The sequence below is a fragment of the Toxorhynchites rutilus genome, chromosome 2, assembly GCF_029784135.1.
Source record: "Toxorhynchites rutilus septentrionalis strain SRP chromosome 2, ASM2978413v1, whole genome shotgun sequence".
Classification (NCBI taxonomy): Eukaryota; Metazoa; Arthropoda; class Insecta; order Diptera; family Culicidae; genus Toxorhynchites; species Toxorhynchites rutilus.
Window position 1 is genome coordinate 163,035,354 of NC_073745.1, and position 19,990 is coordinate 163,055,343.

The 19,990-nt window shown below is 37.2% G+C and overlaps 1 protein-coding gene across 16 annotated transcripts in view; it reads left to right on the forward strand.

Moving 5' to 3' along the window:
• The window catches only part of LOC129770721 (unconventional myosin-XVIIIa), a 180,754-nt gene extending 165,420 nt beyond the window's left edge, over nt 1-15,334 (forward strand). For 12 of the 16 annotated variants that reach the window (XM_055773716.1, XM_055773721.1, XM_055773722.1 and 9 more), the window contains 2 exons: nt 2,729-6,166; nt 15,037-15,175. In XM_055773716.1, coding sequence (XP_055629691.1) covers nt 2,729-6,140 — 3,412 coding nt within the window. In that variant the 3' untranslated portion in view covers nt 6,141-6,166; nt 15,037-15,175. Of the gene's footprint in view, nt 1-2,728; nt 6,167-6,384; nt 6,602-15,020 lie in introns of those variants that run through there. The other 4 variants (XM_055773726.1, XM_055773731.1, XM_055773733.1 and 1 more) reach the window with 4 other exon arrangements.
• The last annotated feature ends 4,656 nt before the right edge of the window (nt 15,335-19,990 follow it).

The window sequence follows — 19,990 nt, forward strand, 5'->3', positions numbered from 1 at the left end:
GACCATTGCGACCAGGACCCGAGAAATACAGGGTGGGCCATTCAAAGTGGAAGGATTTGTTTTTGCAATAGCAAAGTAAAGAATTGGAATTTTAATTTTTTTTTGAAATTCATTTATTTTGGTCCAAGGAGATTTGTTCTAACTACTTTTTGATTATGATATCTCGTAAATGACCGCCTCTGGCCTTGACCGCAAAATGTGCCCTTTTTTCGGCATTTTCCATCACTTTGCCCAATGTTTCGGCCGATATGGCAGTAATTTCTTGTCGGATATTGTCTTTCAGCGCAGCCAGGGTCCTTGGTTTACCAGTGTATACCTTGGATTTTAAATATCCCCATAACAAAAAGTCAGGAGGCGTCAAATCAGGTGATCTCGGTGGCCAGTCATAATCGCCGTTTTTCGATATTAATCTTCCGGGGAACATTTCGCGCAATAATTTGGTCGTGGCAGCCGCTGTATGGCATGTAGCGCCGTCCTGTTGGAACCAGTAATTGTCCAATTCATTTTCACGAACAAATGGCAATAAAAAATCGGTTATCATTGTCCGATAACGCTCCCCATTCACGGTTACCGTTGCTCCATTTTCGTTTTCAAAGAAGTACGGGCCGATGACTTTATCGGCATAAATGCCACACCACACAGTAACTTTTTGGTCATAAAGAGGTTGCGTTTCGATGAATTGAGGGTTTTCAGTAGCATAAAACCGACAATTTTGTTTATTCACTCCTCCATTCAAGTTGAAATGCGCCTCATCAGACAGTATGATTTTTTGCCAAAAGCCACAATTGAGAAGTTATTTTGAATGTACAGCTGAACAATTTCAGCGCGTTGTTCAGGTGTGTATTGTTCCATGGTTAAAATTGTACTGAAATGACGCTTCAACGCGGTATGACATTTGTTAATCTGACATCTCTGTCAAAAGTTATGGGGTTGCCAGATGCTTCCACTTTAAATGGCCCACCCTGTATGTACGAGATCAGCGGGAGTGTACGGGTGCCCTGTGCGACGATCCAGAATTGTAGCATTATTTTGTTACTCGAAAAATGCCGAATTATTTTACAAAATTTTTCAGACCAACAATGGTTCAACCACGAAGATCCTTGATCTTTCCAGGAGGAATAAGAACTTCTAGGCTGTACTTCTGTCTAAAAAAAAGGTGACACAAACGTGATTGTGAGAACCACCAAAGCTGACAGAACTGATTCAGGCAACGATTAATGGTATGCGGTGCAGTGTACGGATCTCAGACGATCTGTCGGAATCGTTTGAGACTCAACAGAGACTTCGACAAGGCGATTGATTCTCTTGTCTGCTGTTTACGCTGGAAGGTGTTATGCGAAGAGCGATCTTTAACATGCAGGACACGATTTTCAACATGCCTCGTCGGATCGGTGCGGCCCGAAGTTGTGAATCTGTGAGGCTATGCACAGGGATTATTGGCGGAACAATGTTGTGAATAAGATTCAATCTCTTCATAGGATGTAGTATCATTGTAAATGAATAAAGAACTTCTAGGCATTTTAATTTTGAAAATAAAAATATTTCGAATCTGTGTTAAATTCAATGTAAAAGAGTAATGTATTTTGTAAAAGCTTTCTGTAATGTAACAATCGTAATTTTCGGGGGGAACTAAGTTGAGGTCCTAATATGATACCGTCGGCTCATTTCTACAAATATGTCAATTCCGCGAATTTATCCACTTTAGTTAGCAACAGTTTATTTCTTATAAAATTTATTTATTACATAAAATCAGCAATCCCCAAAAACAAAGCATAATTTGAACGGTTTCAAATTATATGATTTGCTTTTCGCTTTTCAAACGAAGATTGTACTTCACAATATGTACCCTAGGGTGCTAATTAAAATGGTCATCTCGTAATTTAAAAAAGATACCACATAAAAAATGTTCACCACTTCGAAAAAACACCCTATGCAAAATATCAGCTCAATCGGAATTAAGGGAGAGTGGCGCAAAGCGGTCAAAATTTTTTGAAAATCTAAACATCACCCAAGGAGGAGTAAAGGAAATCGCGGTTTTCGAAAAAAAAATTTTGATGCCAAATGTCTGAAAATTACATGAAACGTCGAGATCTAGTGTCATTTGGTTTTTTTTTTGGTAAGAAATCGGCACTCTGGGACCTTTTTTTTCGGAATACGAAACGAATAGTATTATATAAGGTGCGAATAAAAATTAGTTATCTCGATTTTTCATTCGGAACTTGTTGTTGATTTGCATGATGATATACCCTATTCAAAATATTAGCTCATTCGGACTTCATTCACTGGTGTCATAGACGTTAAAATTTGAGTTTTTTTGAAAAATCAAAAATCACCAAAAATCGAGGTTTTTAGAAAAAATAATATTGTTTGGGTGATTTTTCGATTTTCAAAAAACTCAAACTTTGACCGCTTTGCGCCACTCTTCCTTAAGTCCGATTGAGCTGAAATTTCGCATAGGGTGTTTTTTCGAGCTGGTGAACATTTTGAATAGGGTAACTTTTTGAAATTTTAGGGTCGATTTTTTCCCATACATTCATTGGCACCCTAATGTACCCATAGAGAAATGCTGAAGTATCATTCTAACTGGTTTCTACACATCACATTTCCGCATTGCTTTTAATTCCGTGCTTATGTCTAGTCCACTGCAGCATAAGAAACATATATCTGTATGATCAATTATTTAATCATTATAAATTACGCTATACAATTCACTTTTATTCAAATCCAGGATAAGATCAAAATTTAAGGGTACTTGTCTAAGACGCAGACGACTTCCGTTCACTATTAAGGAAGAAGAAGAAGAAGATGAAGTGTCGCTGGATTCGCTTCATGCAAGTGTCGAGCCTAGAGAACGGAAAACGATAAAGGATGATGATGATGATACAATTGGAAACTGTATCGAATCAATAAGAAAGGCTTTAATCGATGGTGCTATGCAATCAAACACTGAACTAAGAGTACCTCCGAAGCATACAGGTGCTATCAAGAAAATTTTTCAAGTTCAAAGCAAAAGCAATGAATCCAATTTAGCCGAAGAACACGAAGGAGTTAACATTCCAAATAATCGAACTGATGCTCATTGCAACCCAACCGACAACCTGTCAGACAGTAATAAACAATTTACTTCTGAGTCTTCGACAGATACTGATACGAGAAAGCCTACTAATTCGACGGAGCACTGCTCCAATGATGATTCTCGATTCGATTTCGAAGCACTAAAATCGATCAAAGAGAAAATCAAAAATTTAAATCGCAACTTGAAAGAGGAAGCAATGCAGGAAGCCTGTTCTAAGACTGACTGTTCAAATTTAACTGCTAGGATGCAATCATTCGAACTATCTAAAAATGAATCGCCAAACACACGCATGAGCAGCTTTGATAAATTAGATCAGATTGATTCTCAACTCAACTTGGATGGAATAAGATTGATGAAGGAGAAAATACAAAAGATGAAGAAAAAGCTTCAAGAAGAATCATCATCAGTCACGAAATCGTTAAGTACGGAGGAGATAACTGGAGAAATAAACGAGATGAAAAAAACATTGACTGCAGCATTTATAAGCAAGAACGTTGAAAAAGACGCTCTTCGTCAATCGTCTTCCCGAGAAGAGTGCAGCTCATCGATGGATCACAATTCCTCTTCATCAAGTATAGCATCTTCTATCTTTGCGCCGACATCATCTTCTGCAACATTATCAAATTTGAGAACGAAAGCATCAGCTGCAGATTCTGAGAATATATTTGAAAAGTCGGGTTCCATCACAACAACTCCATCAAATGAAGGTGGAGTAAATGCAAACTATGTGAATGACGCTGCTGATAATAATAACGATTTGCTCGAATGCTTGCCTCAATGTTCTAATCCAATTCAGCTTGCAGCTGTGCTAATGAATGCTGAAAACTTACCGATAGTTTCCGTTGACACATTTCAAAAAATATCTATTGCAACTAACATAGCGAAAACTGAAGATGAAGAATACAATGTATCAAGTAGTCTAGAAAGCGAGGTTCTTGTGATGGACAACAACCCCGAATTGCGAAGCAGTTGTGAAATGCAAGAATATATCCCTTTGGAGAAGGACCGAAACACAACCGAAACTATTGTAGACCAACAGTGTAATGACAACGATAAGGATAGTGTTTGCGAAAAGATAGAAAGTCAAGATGAAACACAAAAGGTGAACCTCGAAAAAAATGCTACATTTTTTCCTAACAAGTATGACATTCAAACGGCGTATGACGAGAACTTGCAATCAGAAGCAGATACGGCGCACCTGGAAATCGATGAAAATTCTGGAAATTCATCGCAAATCCTGAACAAAGATCCGGAATGTCTGATCACAGAACAACAAGAAGATTTGTGCCCGGCACCGGATTCGGCAGATGAAAAACCATGTCTGTTGGAAGAATTCCCTTCACGCCAAACATCTGAGGACATATCTCAAGTTTGTACAAATTCAGATGTACAAGAAGTAAACAAAGTGTCCACAACATGCCTCAGAAATATTTGCGAGAACACTGCTATGTGTCGTTGTGAAAATATAGATCAAATTGTGATTATGTTGACGAATTCGATGGAAAAAGTGGAACGTTTACCATCAAACTTTCAAAATAAACTTGGAAATGATGAGAATAATAATTCAAACAATGAAAAAGTGTTTTTACAAACAGGTGCGCCGGGTATCACGACGAATGGAAAATACAACCAAGATGACACTGATCAAGCAAATGTTGAAAATTCAGTTTGTACAGAAAAACTGGAACACGAAAAAGACACAAAAGCATTTATGTCAATGCCTGACGTATATTGTACAATTGAAACCAAAATTCATGCCCAACTGGTGTCCTCTAATGAAATTGAGGAGGAAGTCAATCATTTCAAAACTGATAACAACAATGAAACTAATTCGCAAGAAAAAGTGACAACTGGAGAACAGAATCTCACTAAAAAAGCATTTTCGCAATTTATTGAAAGATGTAACCAAGATAATAGTGATCAGACAAAGGTTGAAGATTCAGTTTGTACAGAAAATTTAGAAAATGTTTTGTTAATTGTCGAAAAAGACACCGAAGTATTTATGTTGATGCCTGGCGATGATAGTACATTTAAAACGAAAAACCATGACCAAAGTAGTCAATTGGTGTCTTCTAATGAAGTCAAAGAGGAAATAAAAATTGATAACAACAACAACAATGAAACTAGTTCGCCAGAAAAAGTGACAACAGGTGAACAGATTCTCACTAAAAAAGTATTTTCCAATCATGGTTCGTTGAAACGGAAACCAAAGCAAATGGATTTGCCTGATTCTTCTATCCCAAGCCCTAGACGATCATCCTTACAAAATTCTTCGTCGACGAAAACGATTTATTCGGATTTAGCTAAAGGTAATACTCTTAAAACAGCTCAAGTTTCATCGCAATTACAAAATGCCGAAACAGTTGATTCGTCTCTAAATGTTACAAAACCTATTGACAACATAACGAATCATGTAAGTGAGCGCACTTCATTAGTTGATAGAACGGATTTGCTTACTGAACGTTCGTCTTCTTGTTCTATTGTTCCCCTATATGCGGTCGCAGTGTCAATTGATGTGACGAACTCCAATGTACCATCGGCTGTGGGTGTAGAACTACCCACGACTGATCAGCAAAAGCCACTCACTTATGCAGAAAGCTTGAGAAAAGCTCGAACTCCACCCAAAACACAGGGTGTGCCAGTACGAGTTCCTTCGGTTGGAACGATTGCTTCTAGAACAAACGCAACAAGGAATGGAAAACAACAAATACAACAACAAAATCAACAGCAACGAGTGAGACACTTGAGTCTGGCTCGTGGAGGAAATAACCAGAAACAAGCATCTGATACGATAAGACAAAGTAAATCAGCATCGAGACTTAGTACGAAGCCATCCAACTCAAAACAAACATGTGCTAAACCAAGCGTTTCGTTGTCGCCGGCTCCGAACAATGCATGTCTGCGCCGTAATAACACGCTAGGTGCTCAAAATCTGAATAAATCCAGCTCAAATCTATTACAGGAGAGAAAACAAAACGAAAACACGATCAAATCAACAAGCAAGCAGTCAAAAGAACAAATTAATCATGCAAATAGCAGAAACAGGAACTCCACTAGGAAGTGATGGGCGTTACAGTCTCAGATTGAAAGGCAAGCAACCGGCTTTAAATCAAGCTACGAGTGCCGCGTTTTTTAATCATCCCTTCATAAAATAAAATCGTTTTGTAATGATTCCATCTTCATACGATTTTCTGATAACATTTAACATTGGCCATTTATGTTTAGAATATGAATAGCAACGATTGACAATATTTGCTTCCATTAACTGTTTGACTGTTTGCTTTTGTCATATCTCCTATTTTATTTAGAAAGTTCTTACGTAAGAAACACTCCCCAATTACCGCTTTGCAAAGGGCATCCGCGCCGATATGGACACCACCCCCTACGGTTTCCATGTATTCCCCATACAAATCTACCCGCAAAGAAAGAAGCGTTTGTGAGTTGTGGACGACAAAGCCGCGCCCTTTCTACTTCTGGTGGCAACATCCATGAACGAAACCTAGCTTGATTTAGAAAACATTTACTGTGGGTCTTATGATGAATTTTTGTGTTGTAAATTATCCAAAGTTTGTCAGTGTCGTCGATTCGTTTAGTGTTATATGTGAATGTAATGAGATTCATGAGATTCCGCTCATTCTCAATACTCTCAAATAAATGTTAATATCCGACTCTCACGAGCCCAATCCAAACACATGTTTAACTTGTTGGATGGTTTGAAAATATAAATAAACATACTGTCCAAAGTGTGATTCTATCAATTGATTTGGTCTGAAATATAGTCGCTTATTTTCGTGTTATCTTCTCCTTTTTTTTATAAATTCGTTTATTTTTACAGGCTCAGTTACATAAGTTTAAAGGAGCCGAAATCTTAAATATATTTTTAAAACTATATATATCTTCTCCTGTTGAGTAGAGTTCTTACTACAACTTAGCACTCGCCGTTTTAGCGTTTTAGCGACGTTTTGTGTAGCTGTAGCTAAAAAAAAAGTAATCCATTATTTTTGGTTGAAATTCAAAACTATTTTTAATATGCTTCGGATTGCCCGATTTGGGTCAAATATACACCGTTTTGTTAGAAAATTTGTTGTGTTTCTAAAGATAGCTTCATAATGTCTCTACCATACAGGTCTTGGTCTTTATTAGCGAAAAACCATAGCAATAGATTTTTGCAATCTTTACAACGATCATAATTTGGAGTATTGCACTAAAAAAAAAATAAAAAAAAGGAAAAAAAATAATTGCACGTACTTTACTGTTGCAATATCGGTACCATGTTGACCTCCATTGTTAACACCCTGTAACTCAAAACTGAATGGAACGAACAAAAAACAACAGAAGATTTTTTTAGTGTGAAATGTCACCTTTACAACGACCCTAAACATGATATTGTATGATCAATATTACACGAGATATTGATCTCTAAATCCAGCCAACGAGAAAATAATGGATAACCTTTTTCCCAACCTAATAATAAGATATTTTTATTGGAGAGTGTAGCGCAACGGGAAAAACGCTACCAATTAGTAGAATAGAGCGAATATAACTGATTTTATTCAGAGAGAAGTAAAAGAAGAAGAAGAAAAATATGCAATGCGATGCAAAAGTCCCTATAATAGGTTTACCATGGTATGCCTCCTCCTCATCACGTGTTGATCGAAGACCAATTCTTTCTCGCAGACTCAAACTTCACACGGTTTAAAGGCTTGGTCAGAACATCAGAATATCCACACCGTGTTACGATGTGCGGGTAAACCCGAAGAAGTACCGTAACAAACGATATGTGATCGTCCGAGAAAAAAGGGGCTTAGGGTAAATTTTCAATTTTGAGTTTTTTCGCGATTCGAGACCAGGAAACTCTTAAGAATCGATTGAGATCCATCCGAGGTCTCTGAGTTGGAAATTCAGACCGTGAGATGGTTTTTTGTGCAAGGTCAATTCCAAAAGTTCGTTAAACAGGGTGTCGATTACCTTGAAAATCCTTGAAATTCAGGGAATATCAGGGAATTCAAAGAATGTCAGTGAAAATCAGTGAATATCAGGGAATTTCGTCAGCAATCTGGAAAAAATGAAATTCCGTCAATAAGAAGTTTGATCATTGCAGAAGTTTGAAGAAGTTTTATTATTGCAGTAATTAAAGTTAATGATACAAAAAAAGTTGTATTTAACTAGTTTGACTCTCTGTAGGTTCTTCGGTTTATGTTGATTGCTTTTGCCTGTAGGTGAACTTAGTCCTTCCGAATGGTAAACAGCGCAAAGGTAGACGTCTTTCACATTCGCGCTGTTTTTGCTGGCTTTTGGCATAAGTATCTGCAGTTCTTCTTCGAAAACTGTCGATAAATTCATGCTTGAAATTCCTGTGATCCTGTGATGTCTGGAAACAGTTATGTGTCACAAATCACTCTGCACTGCTGAAAAAGACATGGTTCTAATGAGAGTAATGTTTGATGATAGCCGAAGGGGTAACTAGTCTTTGAACAAGACTCCAAAGAGGCTGCAGATGAATTTGAATGTCAGATTTTGGGATGAATAAGAGAAGAAAGTGGTAAATCGTTACATGACGGAATGGACTCGAGAAGCTTTTGACTACTTTGGTGTTTGACGGATTTAGGATTCATTTGTGGAGCTCCAGCGGATTTGCCACTGAAATAATATTGCTAGCATCATAAACAAGTTTGCTCACTACGATCCGAAAAATGAACGACTGGAACATTTTTGGAAAAGACAGGTAGGTTTACGTTTTTTTTAACAAAAAATGGTCTTCGGTCTCTCGCGTGGAAACCCAACGAGAGACGTTTTCCATTAATAGCGAATATTTTTATGAAAACATGTGGGAGGAAACGGTTCTACTACGCGTCAAGTTCGTGATGTTTTACTTTGGAAGGATAGCATCAATAAAAATGTACAGCTAGTAGTTAGTTCAACTAGTTCGAAATTTTCCTTCTCTTTATCGTCATATGAATCAAATTTAAAAAAACGGCAACGGGAAACAGATCGAAATTTTGTGAGGTAAAATGAAGAAAATTTTGGAAAACACACAGGAGGAAGCCGAAAGATTGCAAGAAAAAGCATTTCGTAAAAATCGAAACGGTTTCATGAATTTGATCCGAATAAAAAAGGAAAATGATTCATTCTGTACTAGTTTTAAATGCTCCTTCAAGATAACTTCGAATTGTAATAACAGATCTATTTTTTAGAATCTTTAACGATAATTCTCAGTCGTCGTTCAACTCAATTAAAAATCAAAAACAATGCACTCATTAGAAGATATCGACGGACGTTTTTCAATTTCACTGTTTAAGCTAACTAAATGTTTGGGGAACTATAGCAGTGAATTTAATTACTAGTCTACATCTGGATTTTTTCTAAAAAATTACTGGAAAATCAGGGAATATCAGGGAATATTTTTTCGGGTTTTGAGTCGACACCCTGTTAAAGAAAAGAAACAAAACATTACGTTGGTTTGATAGATAGTTATCGGAGTCGTCCAGCAAAAGTATACAATTATCGGTTGTGTCCCATTCACCCGAAACACGTTTACCCGAAGCACATTTACCCGAATGTGACACATACCTGAATGGCATTCACCCGAATGTAGCAAATACCCGAATGGACATTTTTCCGAATGCAACATTTACTCGTGTGTAACAAATACCCGAATGCGAATTTACCCGAATGCAACATTTACCCGAATGAAGAAAGAAAAATTGTTACGAACTGTTACGAAGTTACGATGCAAAATGAGAAATTGTAATGAGGAAATTCGAAAAATATGTTGAAGACTTCGCTGTGTCATTTCTAGAAATAAGTGTAGGCACAATTGACACATCACACAATTGACACAATTGTCGTTCTCTCTGTCGTATTGCTCTTTAGGGCCAAGAGATCATTCAGAAATGAGCATGAGTTATGGAAAAAAGGTACTTACGTATTTACCACCGTAGCGCAATTATTATCATGAATTTATTATTTCGTGATGAAATTTTATCTATATCAATGTAATGGGGCCGCCACCAAGCCGCCGAGGTGACGCAATCCGAGTCGGCCGCCGACACGCCGTCGGAAGCGGCGGCCTCTCGCAGGCAAACCTGTGTTCCACCGATTGCCCGGTTTGTTTAAAACATAGGAAACGAGCCTTTAGTCAGGTTAGAGCGTTAGAAAGGTCGAACGGCATACGATTACTTGGTGCATTATGTTTGCCCGGTGAATTATGCATGTCGTGTAGGGTAAATGATCTTGGTTTGTCCAATTTGGGGTGTTTTTACGCAACTAGTAAATGCAAATCGATTTTTCTTCATGAAAATCAAACATAATCGATACGAGTTTGGGTTTGTTGAAAAGCCCCAAGTCTCTAGTTGCTAATACTACCATAAGGTGTTGAAATTATTCAAATTTTTATGTTTTTTAACGATTTTCCTTAAAGAAGAATTATGATCATGGTTTGACCACCTCTGATCATGGTTTGCCCAAAAAAATGATCATGGTTTGTCCGGTTTTAGGCATCTCCATTTTTGAATGAAAACATTCGAATTCACAATTAGATGTTGCATTTATCATTGCTTGAGTTTACTGTCATCATATTGATTCATTCATAATTTAGGCTTTCTTCAGAATATTGCCTTTTCTTGGGCATTTTAGGAGTGTTCACCTCAACACAATCAACACAGAAAAACCATACTTCTGCTATGTGCGAAGCACACCATAAACAAACATAAACAAACTGCAGCGCGCCAAGCGGTTGCCATAGAAATCATGTGGACAAAACAACATTATTGAATTGGACAACTCATGATCAGAATTGAGTTCATCAAAATGCGTTAATTTAATAGTTTAGCTATGTAAACCCGATACAAATGGTGAGCAAGCATGATGTTTACAATATTTATAAGTGTTGTAATCCAGAAAAGGTCTGAATACGTGCCAAATAATCATCTGGTGATCGATTAAAAGTTAGCTCGAATGAGGGGCGCATTGACACAAATAGAAGGTGTATTTTATAATCCTTTAAAACATGTGATTTCGTAAAAACATACTATCAAACTACTATAAATCATGTAAAAGGCAATTTCATTTATATGTTTCGAAACATTCGAAGGCCTTATTTGACACAGGAGCGCTGAATTAGAGCATTCAAAAAATTGGGCAAACCATGATCATATTTTCGACTGGACAAACCAAGATCATTTACCCTATTTAGATTGCCTGGTTGCAAACGTTATGTACCAGATAAACGTATGCCGACCTAACTAGAGGATCGTCTCCAATGGTTCTAACTAACCGGGCAATCGTGTCATGCGTCTCGGTTCCTTGTCTTCGTTAGATGAGGACTTCGTCCCAATTACAATGATCTCAGAATTCATTTAATTGCGAAAAAATAAATTCATAAACAAAATTACACTTCATTGCCATAAAACGTATATACCAAAATTGGCAGTTTTCTTTGAGTACACGGGCTGCGTCATCCATGTGTATTGGTAAACTTCCTAATACGTTATAAAATGCATTCTTTCACTTTCCATTATTTTGAAAAGGATTTTATTCAACGCCACTACTTCTCAAATTGCACTACCCACGAAAATATTTTTTGAACGGAAATGAACGTATAGGACAAATACGATTTTTATATAACACTGATCAGAAAAAATATACAAATACTTCCTAATAATAAAATTTGCGTATTATTCGAATATATGCTTCTTTCGGGTAAGTGTTGCATCCGGGTAGATGCTATATTCGGGTAACTGTCGCATTAGGTTAAATCCCACAATCGTGTAACTGTTACATTCGGGTAATTTTTGTATTTGGTTAAATGTCGCATTCGAGTAAGTGTCAGTTCGGCTAAATGTTACATTCGGGTAGCTGTCGCATTCGGGTATTTGTAACATTCGGGTGGATGGAATTCGGGTGAATGACGTTCGGGTAACTGTTTTTTTGGTGAGTGGGTTTCAGGTAAATGTGGCACAATCCCATTTATCAGCGGGTGGAGAAATATAATCGTCAAGTTCTTTCTCATACGAAGCAAAATACATTGCTTCATACTAATCGAATTTACTTTGCAATTTTTTCAACGACGCATACGAATCCATCACTTTGCACACTGGTAACAATTATTTAGATTTGTACTGAAAAGTATTTTAAATTGAATAAAATGAATTAACGAGTAACACGAAAACCGCAAAGCCATGGAAATTTTGATACATTCACCTAAAGTAACAGAAACAAGCAAGATTAAAACGTATTTTGTGCTCAAGCTAGTTTACTAGTGTGACAACATACCACAGAAGAGATTTCACCCAACACGAAACCTTGAAAACAGATGTTTTCGTAGTGTAAACTTTAAACGCGTTTTTATTGGAAACGTTGTTGTTTCGGTGGTTGAACAGTGTCCGTATGAACGAACGCTACATTTGCTTTACACGCCCGCAGTGGAAAAATATCTCACGGCTTTAAGCGTTCCTCAGTAAAGAAAGCACAGAACTTTACAGAAAAAAATTTAAACCATTTATAAATTAGGAAATCAAGATGCATAACATATCAAAAAATTCTCAGAGAGTTTCCTTTTCGATTGGTATGCAAATCGTCGTCCGTTCATCGGTCAACATCTTTTGGCAGCAAAAATAGTTATTAACGTGAAAACTTTTCCATAAAAATTTGACAGGTTTTTTTCTGGCAGTATTTCTAAGGAGCGTAATTCTGACGTAGGACTAGTTGAATCAGATAAAATACTGAGGCTAACTTTCTTAAAACTGTGCCAATTTTTCATAATACTGCGTTGGAGTACATTGCAAAAGGAAAAGCTAGTCTACAACAGTCTTATATCAAAGTCTATCCCGGATATTCAAAGTAGCATTTCAAGAATTATAATTAATGAAAAAAAGTGGAGCAAATAATCAGTACCAGCTGCAAATCGGTGTGCACAAATGTTTTCAGGAAAGAAAAATAAATTTCTAGACTGTAAGGAATTCGTGAAGTATTTTGTGTGTGCCTGGTAGTAGTTGCATCAGATGAAAGGATTTTTCTACAATGATAATTATTTGAACAACAGAAAAGTTATGGTATAAATGCTATGATAATTGTCAATCAGAACTATGATCTGAAATTTGACAAATTTTATGATGATACTTGCAAAAATCGTAATCTTCTTCGCAAAGTCTTTTCAACACCTCAACATTGCTTCGTTATAGAGAGCCAATCGGGTACATCTAAGAATGTTTGAGTGATTGGAATTATTCTCGGTATTATTCACTCAATCAAACTGTTCAAAAAATATTAAACTATAAATATAACTTTTTCGGGTTTACGTGCCCCGTTTTTATTCCTCGAACTATTTGGTCAGCCTATTTATAATATTATGGGAAACGCTGCCTATTTTGATTTCAGTTACGAAATGTTTACTCTTAAGGATTTGAATCGCCTGTACATTCCTGTGTCTCAGCTTTTGATGATATTTCCTTAACACTGCAATTCGTATTTTCCGTTACCTTCACTAGACCGTTTTTCTCGTTAGTTACCGTAACTGATTTCGCGCGCGGTTTATCCATCGATTGAAAATAGTCACGACTAGCGCACATATGCGATATCGCACCCGAATCGATTATCCACTCGCTTACCGAACTTCACTAACGCGAAACTCTTTTTTCTTCTGATTGAACAACCTTTGCTTTCACTATTTTACGATTAGATTCACCAGAGCCACGCGTCTTTTCTTCTTGGTTCTGCTTCGCATGAACTTAACAGAATCGCTTCTCATGACCCACTTTTTCCCATGAAGAAACACTTGTTCTTCTTTGCTCCTTCCGTTTTCAGCACCACTGTATCAGTTTGTGTCGATTCCTTCCGCTTGAGAACTTCATTGCTTATGTCCAGCATTGAGTCTTCTCCGAACGATTTTCTATTGTCGAGAGCTTCGAACGAGCAAGGCAAACTTCGGAAAACGAGAACTATTTGCCAATCATTGTCTAACATGGTTCCTACATTTGCAAGCTTTTCGAATAAGTCCTCGAACTCCCGCAGGTGCTCAACGATATAATTCCTCTCGTGGTACCGAAGTTCACAAATCCGCTTGAGAAGATGTACCTTCGAAGACAGCGTCTTCTTCTCGTGTTGCCTTTCCAAGTTGTTCCACATGGAATTCGCGGTGGTAGTGTTCCAATATGGCCAAGTTGACCCCGTGTCATCAACAAACCGATAATCGCACTTCTCTAACCAGTAGAAATCCACTTCGAGTTTCCACGAGTCATAATTTGCTCAGCCTCACAATGCCGTTTCTCTTCATTTTCGCTAATAATTTGAGTAAATATGTCAAACATCGAAGGTAAAAAGTCTCAAAATATTCAACATGTGCTAACGAGCACAAGAATATATTTCGAATCTGCGTGGGATGAATACTCTATACAAAAATAACTTGTATCTACGCATACTTGTGTACTGAATTTTGTTTAAAAGCTGTGGAATGCAGTCGGTTCTGTTTTTTTTATAAATTCGTTTATTTTTACAGGCTCAGTTACATAAGTTTAAAGGAGCCGAAATCTTAAATATATTTTTAAAACTATATATATATATATGAACAATTTTCTTAAATCTATGGTTAGTAATGTGGGAAACCGATTACTCGCGGTGGACTCGAGAGTCGGTTCTGTTGTGAAAGCTGATAATATAAATTGCGGCACGAACGTAAACTAAATGAAATAATGTTAAATTGTGTATTCAATAATAAAAAAAAACTGTTTTGTTTAGGTTTGTCCATGAACTCCCCGGACTTGAAATAGTAAAATAATAGCATGCCTTAGGAATAGAATCCTATTAGTAAGCCCCTGTTACAAAGTTGATTTTTTCTATAACACAAATGTGCTTTTGAATTCTAACCGCACGAGTACTGATAATCGAGAGAAAAAAAAGAAATAATAACCCCCTTCAAAGTTGGTTTTAATAGAAACATAAAATTCAGTTTTTTCTTATTCTAGAATTACTCTCACAACGTCGTCCATGATGATTTCCAAATCACCAACGAAGGAACACGGTGGCGGTGCCAGTAATCGAATTGCAAATGGCGATGAAAGCAACGGAGAATCCTCTTACGCTTGAGGACATTTGGTCTGTCCAGGAGGAAACATTTTCTTCTGTGCATACAGATACATCTCAAATGCCCGGAACATATTTTAACGGTGGTCAACACATTCAATTTATTCCATTTTATTCAAGCCAAACTTCGACTGTTATTGAGAAATGGACGAGAACAATTAAATCACCGATGTATCTTAACAGTACCTTTCATATTCCTCCTCAAATCAAGGAAAGGTAATCATTTTTACTCGAGTAAGACTGTCAAATGACGTACCATCATTTTCCAAACTTCCCGGAGGCAGAAATGCAAATGCGACATGTTTTATTGTAGCTTCGAAACAACTTCCCTTTCAGTGACGCGGCAATTTCTAGTAAAATTTTAACTTAATTAGTTTAGAAAGAATCTATTTTAAAATCCCTATTTTAATCATCAAAATAGTCACATTCGTAGTTGAGATACTCGCATGATACCCCAGAAGAGACAGAAACAGTTGCCGAGTTGATCGATAACGTCTTCGATATAATAAAAATCAAATATACATTTTCATAATTCCTATAAGAATGCGCAATAATCACACTATTCACACTCTTTCAGTTCATGGATTCATTTTGTTTTTTTTTAATTCTTGAAGTTTAAGTAGAAATAATTGTGTTTTCTTTTTCTTTCTTCACTGTTAATGTAGGATATCTTTTTTTCCACGTATATCATATTTCTATCACCGCGATCACGATCATCGTTGATTAGAGTTATGATAGTTATGAAGTTCGAACCCCTTGTCTCGTATATAAATTCAAAGCTTATGCTTACGTGATTTCGCTTACCTGACCTCAAATCCCGAGCTGAGATTTGTAATATCTTGTTTTTTTTATTATTATTTTTGACATTTTTATTTTTAAACAAGTTGAGAGTGTGTTCGGTCGACAGTATGACAGAAAACACTATGTATATTATTCATATCATATTATTTAAATGTGAAAACAATTATTTGTAATTAAGAAAATTATTTATCAAATTGACTGTTGTAATAAAATAAATTAAACATACACAATATTTATATACAATATCACATACCCTACAAGTATCATTTCCTCTCTTTCTCTCTCTCTCTCTCTCTCTCTCTCTCTCCCTCTCCCTCTCCCTCTTCCTCTCTCTCTTTCTCTCTCTCTCTCTCTCTCCCTCTCCCTCTCCCTCTTCCTCTCTCTCTTTCTCTCTCTCTCTCTCTCTCTCTCTTTGATATTCGCTACTTGACTACATGAATTAAATTTATAAAGGATACTTAGTGCAAACATTTTGAGGTGTGATTTGATGAAAAAAGCAGAAGGGTCTGAGCTTAGAGACACGGACGGAAACTTGACGTAGGCCTTTGAGAACAATTGCTTTCGAGTTGAGTTTTTATAACTGTTCAGAAATCCAAAAAATTAACTCATTCAATATTCCAAGTTGTGGTGCTATTTTTGGAAACTATTTTTGCTTTTTTTTCAATTTGCTTTCATACTAGAAGATTATTTGTTTATTCAATTCTCGAAATGTCTCAGATTCCTCCGGGTTTTTGTGATGAACAGAAAGTATACAAATATTACACATAAGTTGAAAAAAAGAATTAGATTGAAATTTTTCAGCTTTGCTTTTCGTTATATTCATCCTTCCAGCGCAATCTGCTGTCTACATGTATTCAGTTCTGCTGCATTTCATTCATTCTAAAACAGTTCGATCACTGAGTCCGTTCGGAATCAGTCCGTATAGCGAATGACTTTCGCTCACTGTTTTTGGTGAACTAGTTCTTTCGTAAAGTTGGCGAACGGTTTATCCATCTTTACCACGGAGGCTAACGCTCGAATTGTATGCAAATATGTTGTTTGTTGCACTTCCCTCACAGCGTAATTAGCGAGTAAAATCTAAAAAAAATCTCTCTTTATTCGTTGATTTGTTTCACTATCTTCATTGTTTGCGTTTTAACCAAAAAAATTGCTGAATAAATTTCCTGTCTAATGGTATTTGCTATGACATACATTGCATACCTAATTTTGTGTAATATGTATTTGGAATCTCTTAATTTTTCGTAGAGTAACGTAATTTCGTCAAAGACGTAGTTCTACGTCAAAATCGTTCTATCCATATGGTCAAATCTCATCTATGAAGGAGTTATTGAACTTTTCTTGATTCCAAACTGTACTTGTATTGCTTCCATTCGAAAGATGACAAAATTTGGATTTGGAGGCATTTTTCACAATTTGTGGAAATAAGCACCATTCAAGAAGTTAAAAAATTTAAAATTAGTTTAGGTTTTTTTCATTAATTTTCTTCCAAAAAAGCATGATGAATTTGATTGCCTTTTTGAATCAAAGGTAGGCTCTCAAATCGCTCGGCAATTCGTCCTTTGACACCACACTCACCAGGAACTAGCTGCATTGCAGCCGCTGCGGCCATAAACGCGAGAAATGTACCGTCTAGATAAGGCTTTTGTCGGAAATGTCTAATCGAGGCCAATACAATTAACGAAAGTAATTACGCCCACGCGTGGATAATTTTGGAAGAGAGGTTCGAGAATAAGCGCTATAGATTCTCGCATTCAAGGCCTGCTGAATCTGACGCGTATGACGAAGCAGGAGCTGTGGAGCCTGGTGGACGAGAGCAGCAAGCATGCGGAAAGTCTTAAGCTGCTGGAGCGAGGCGCTGATAGAGTAGGGGAGGATTTCGTGATCCATCACGCTCTGAAATATCGTGATCCTTGCGACGACATTGGCATTCAGAGCAAACTGGAAGGAGGTTACCTGTGTGTTCGGTATTCCAGTCAATTCTACGTAAAAGTAGATAATCAGTAGCCTTTTTTGCCATTTCAGTATCCTTACATACTCTCGACGAGGTTAAGGAGATGTTGTGGGTTTAGCACGTCTCAAGCCTTCTTCGACGCAGCAAAATAGTTTTGCTTGTTCGAAACCTTGTTGTGCAAAATCGCCCATAAATTCTCAATAGGATTCAAGTTGGGACTTTAGGGTGGCCACACCGTCGGTATGATTCGAGCCAATCACCAACACCATCGGTTTGAATCGGTTTGATTCGAGCAGCAAAAGAATGCTGCTTCGCAGAAAGCTTCGGATCATTCTATAGCTGGAAGGTGTAATTATCCTCCAACCTCGTTTTCAGAATGGATTCTTCCAGGTTCTCGCACAAAGTGTCGATGTAATCGGGAGTCATAATACCGTTGACCTGCGCTATTTTTCCCACCACAGCCCACGAGAAACAGCCTCACACCATGATGCTTCTATCACCGTGGTTCATAGTCGGTTGTTGATGCCGGTCCTGTAGAGCTTCGTCGCTTCTCCGCCGCACTCGAAGTCGCCTTTTCTTGTTAAACAGCTCGAACTTGGGCTCGTCCGACTAAATAACGCATTTCCAGAACACCAGCGGTTTGTTGATATGGTCCCTTGCAAAGTGAAGTTTTTTGTTGTTGATATTGCTGTTCATTGATCGCTTCTTGGCGAAGTAGCTTTTCAGGTCCCGTTCCACCAAGCGTCGTCGAATAGTCGTTCGTGGGTTTTTCTCCATTTCCCAGATGATTAGCGTGTCCGTTCTTGCATCAGTCTCACTTTTTTGTCCTCTTCCAGTCGATCAGTCACGTTGCCGAGCATCTGATGCTTCCGAATGATCAGCTAACCCCATACTTGTCAGCAATGTTTCGTTGAGACTCCTTATGCTGGAAGACCGGAAAATCAAATTTCGGACCTGTGTTGAGATTTGCTTTCCATCTATTTTCCGAAAGCGTTAAAAACTACGCACGAAAAGTTGAAATTACGGAAATTATGTTTATGTCAGAAGTAAACAACCAACTGTCGAAACCGAGGGGTGCATCGATGAAGAAAAACAAATTTACGCCAGTGGATTTTTTTTATGTCATACCCTAAAAGTACCTTTTAGAGGAACAGAAGGATTATTTTTGCGCCCATCAGTGTAACAATATATTCTATGAGAACGATGGGTCGAGTACAGGGCACAACACGCAATTATTAGTTTGAACGGCCCAGTTTGACTTATTAGTTTTATTGCAACACTGATCTCATTGAAACATGTTCTAATGTTCGCAAAATTACCGCCTACGAGTCGCTACCATTTTACATTTTCAAAGGAAATCAACTTGAGGGTCAACACATGGAGGTGTATTGTTGAATTATGAATGTTCGAACATAATAATTTCATATATCACAGAAAACTGAGATGTTGCTTAAGATTGTGGAGTCAAGAAGAGATTGCATGGATAAGATCAGAACATGCTTTCGGAAATAATTGTGTCTTAGATTCCATTGGTGAATTTGTTTTTTCATCATCAGATTTCTTACTTTTAGAACACAATGCAAAAGTACAAACGTACATATTTACATTACCATATTATTATGAATACTAAAGGTTGGTAATGGTGTTTATGGTGGTAGACTAGTGTAATATTAATTTTTTTTTTGAATGTGGAAATAAGGGAAGAAATGTGTGATGAATAGGACAGAGTTCGTCGGCCACAAATCACGCAATATATCGTCGACCCGGCCGTTGTGTATTAGAATATGTTCGATATTGATTTTCCGAATTTCGTCTAGTAGTTGAGGGTCTACGTCACATCACACTATAGAGAAGATCCTCTATAACCGCGGATATGATACTTACGTTCCATTGGTGACTGTCATTACGTGGAAGGCGTCGGTATTGACTATTTCAAGTTCTAATTAGGGACCCTTGTGAAGTGTTCGGATATTTTGGTTAATGTTTGAGGTATATTTGAAGATGTATTTTCCATTTTCCATTTTTTGAGTGCATGAATAATGATTGTAATGATCATTTTTAACTGCTGTTAACAACTGGATGTG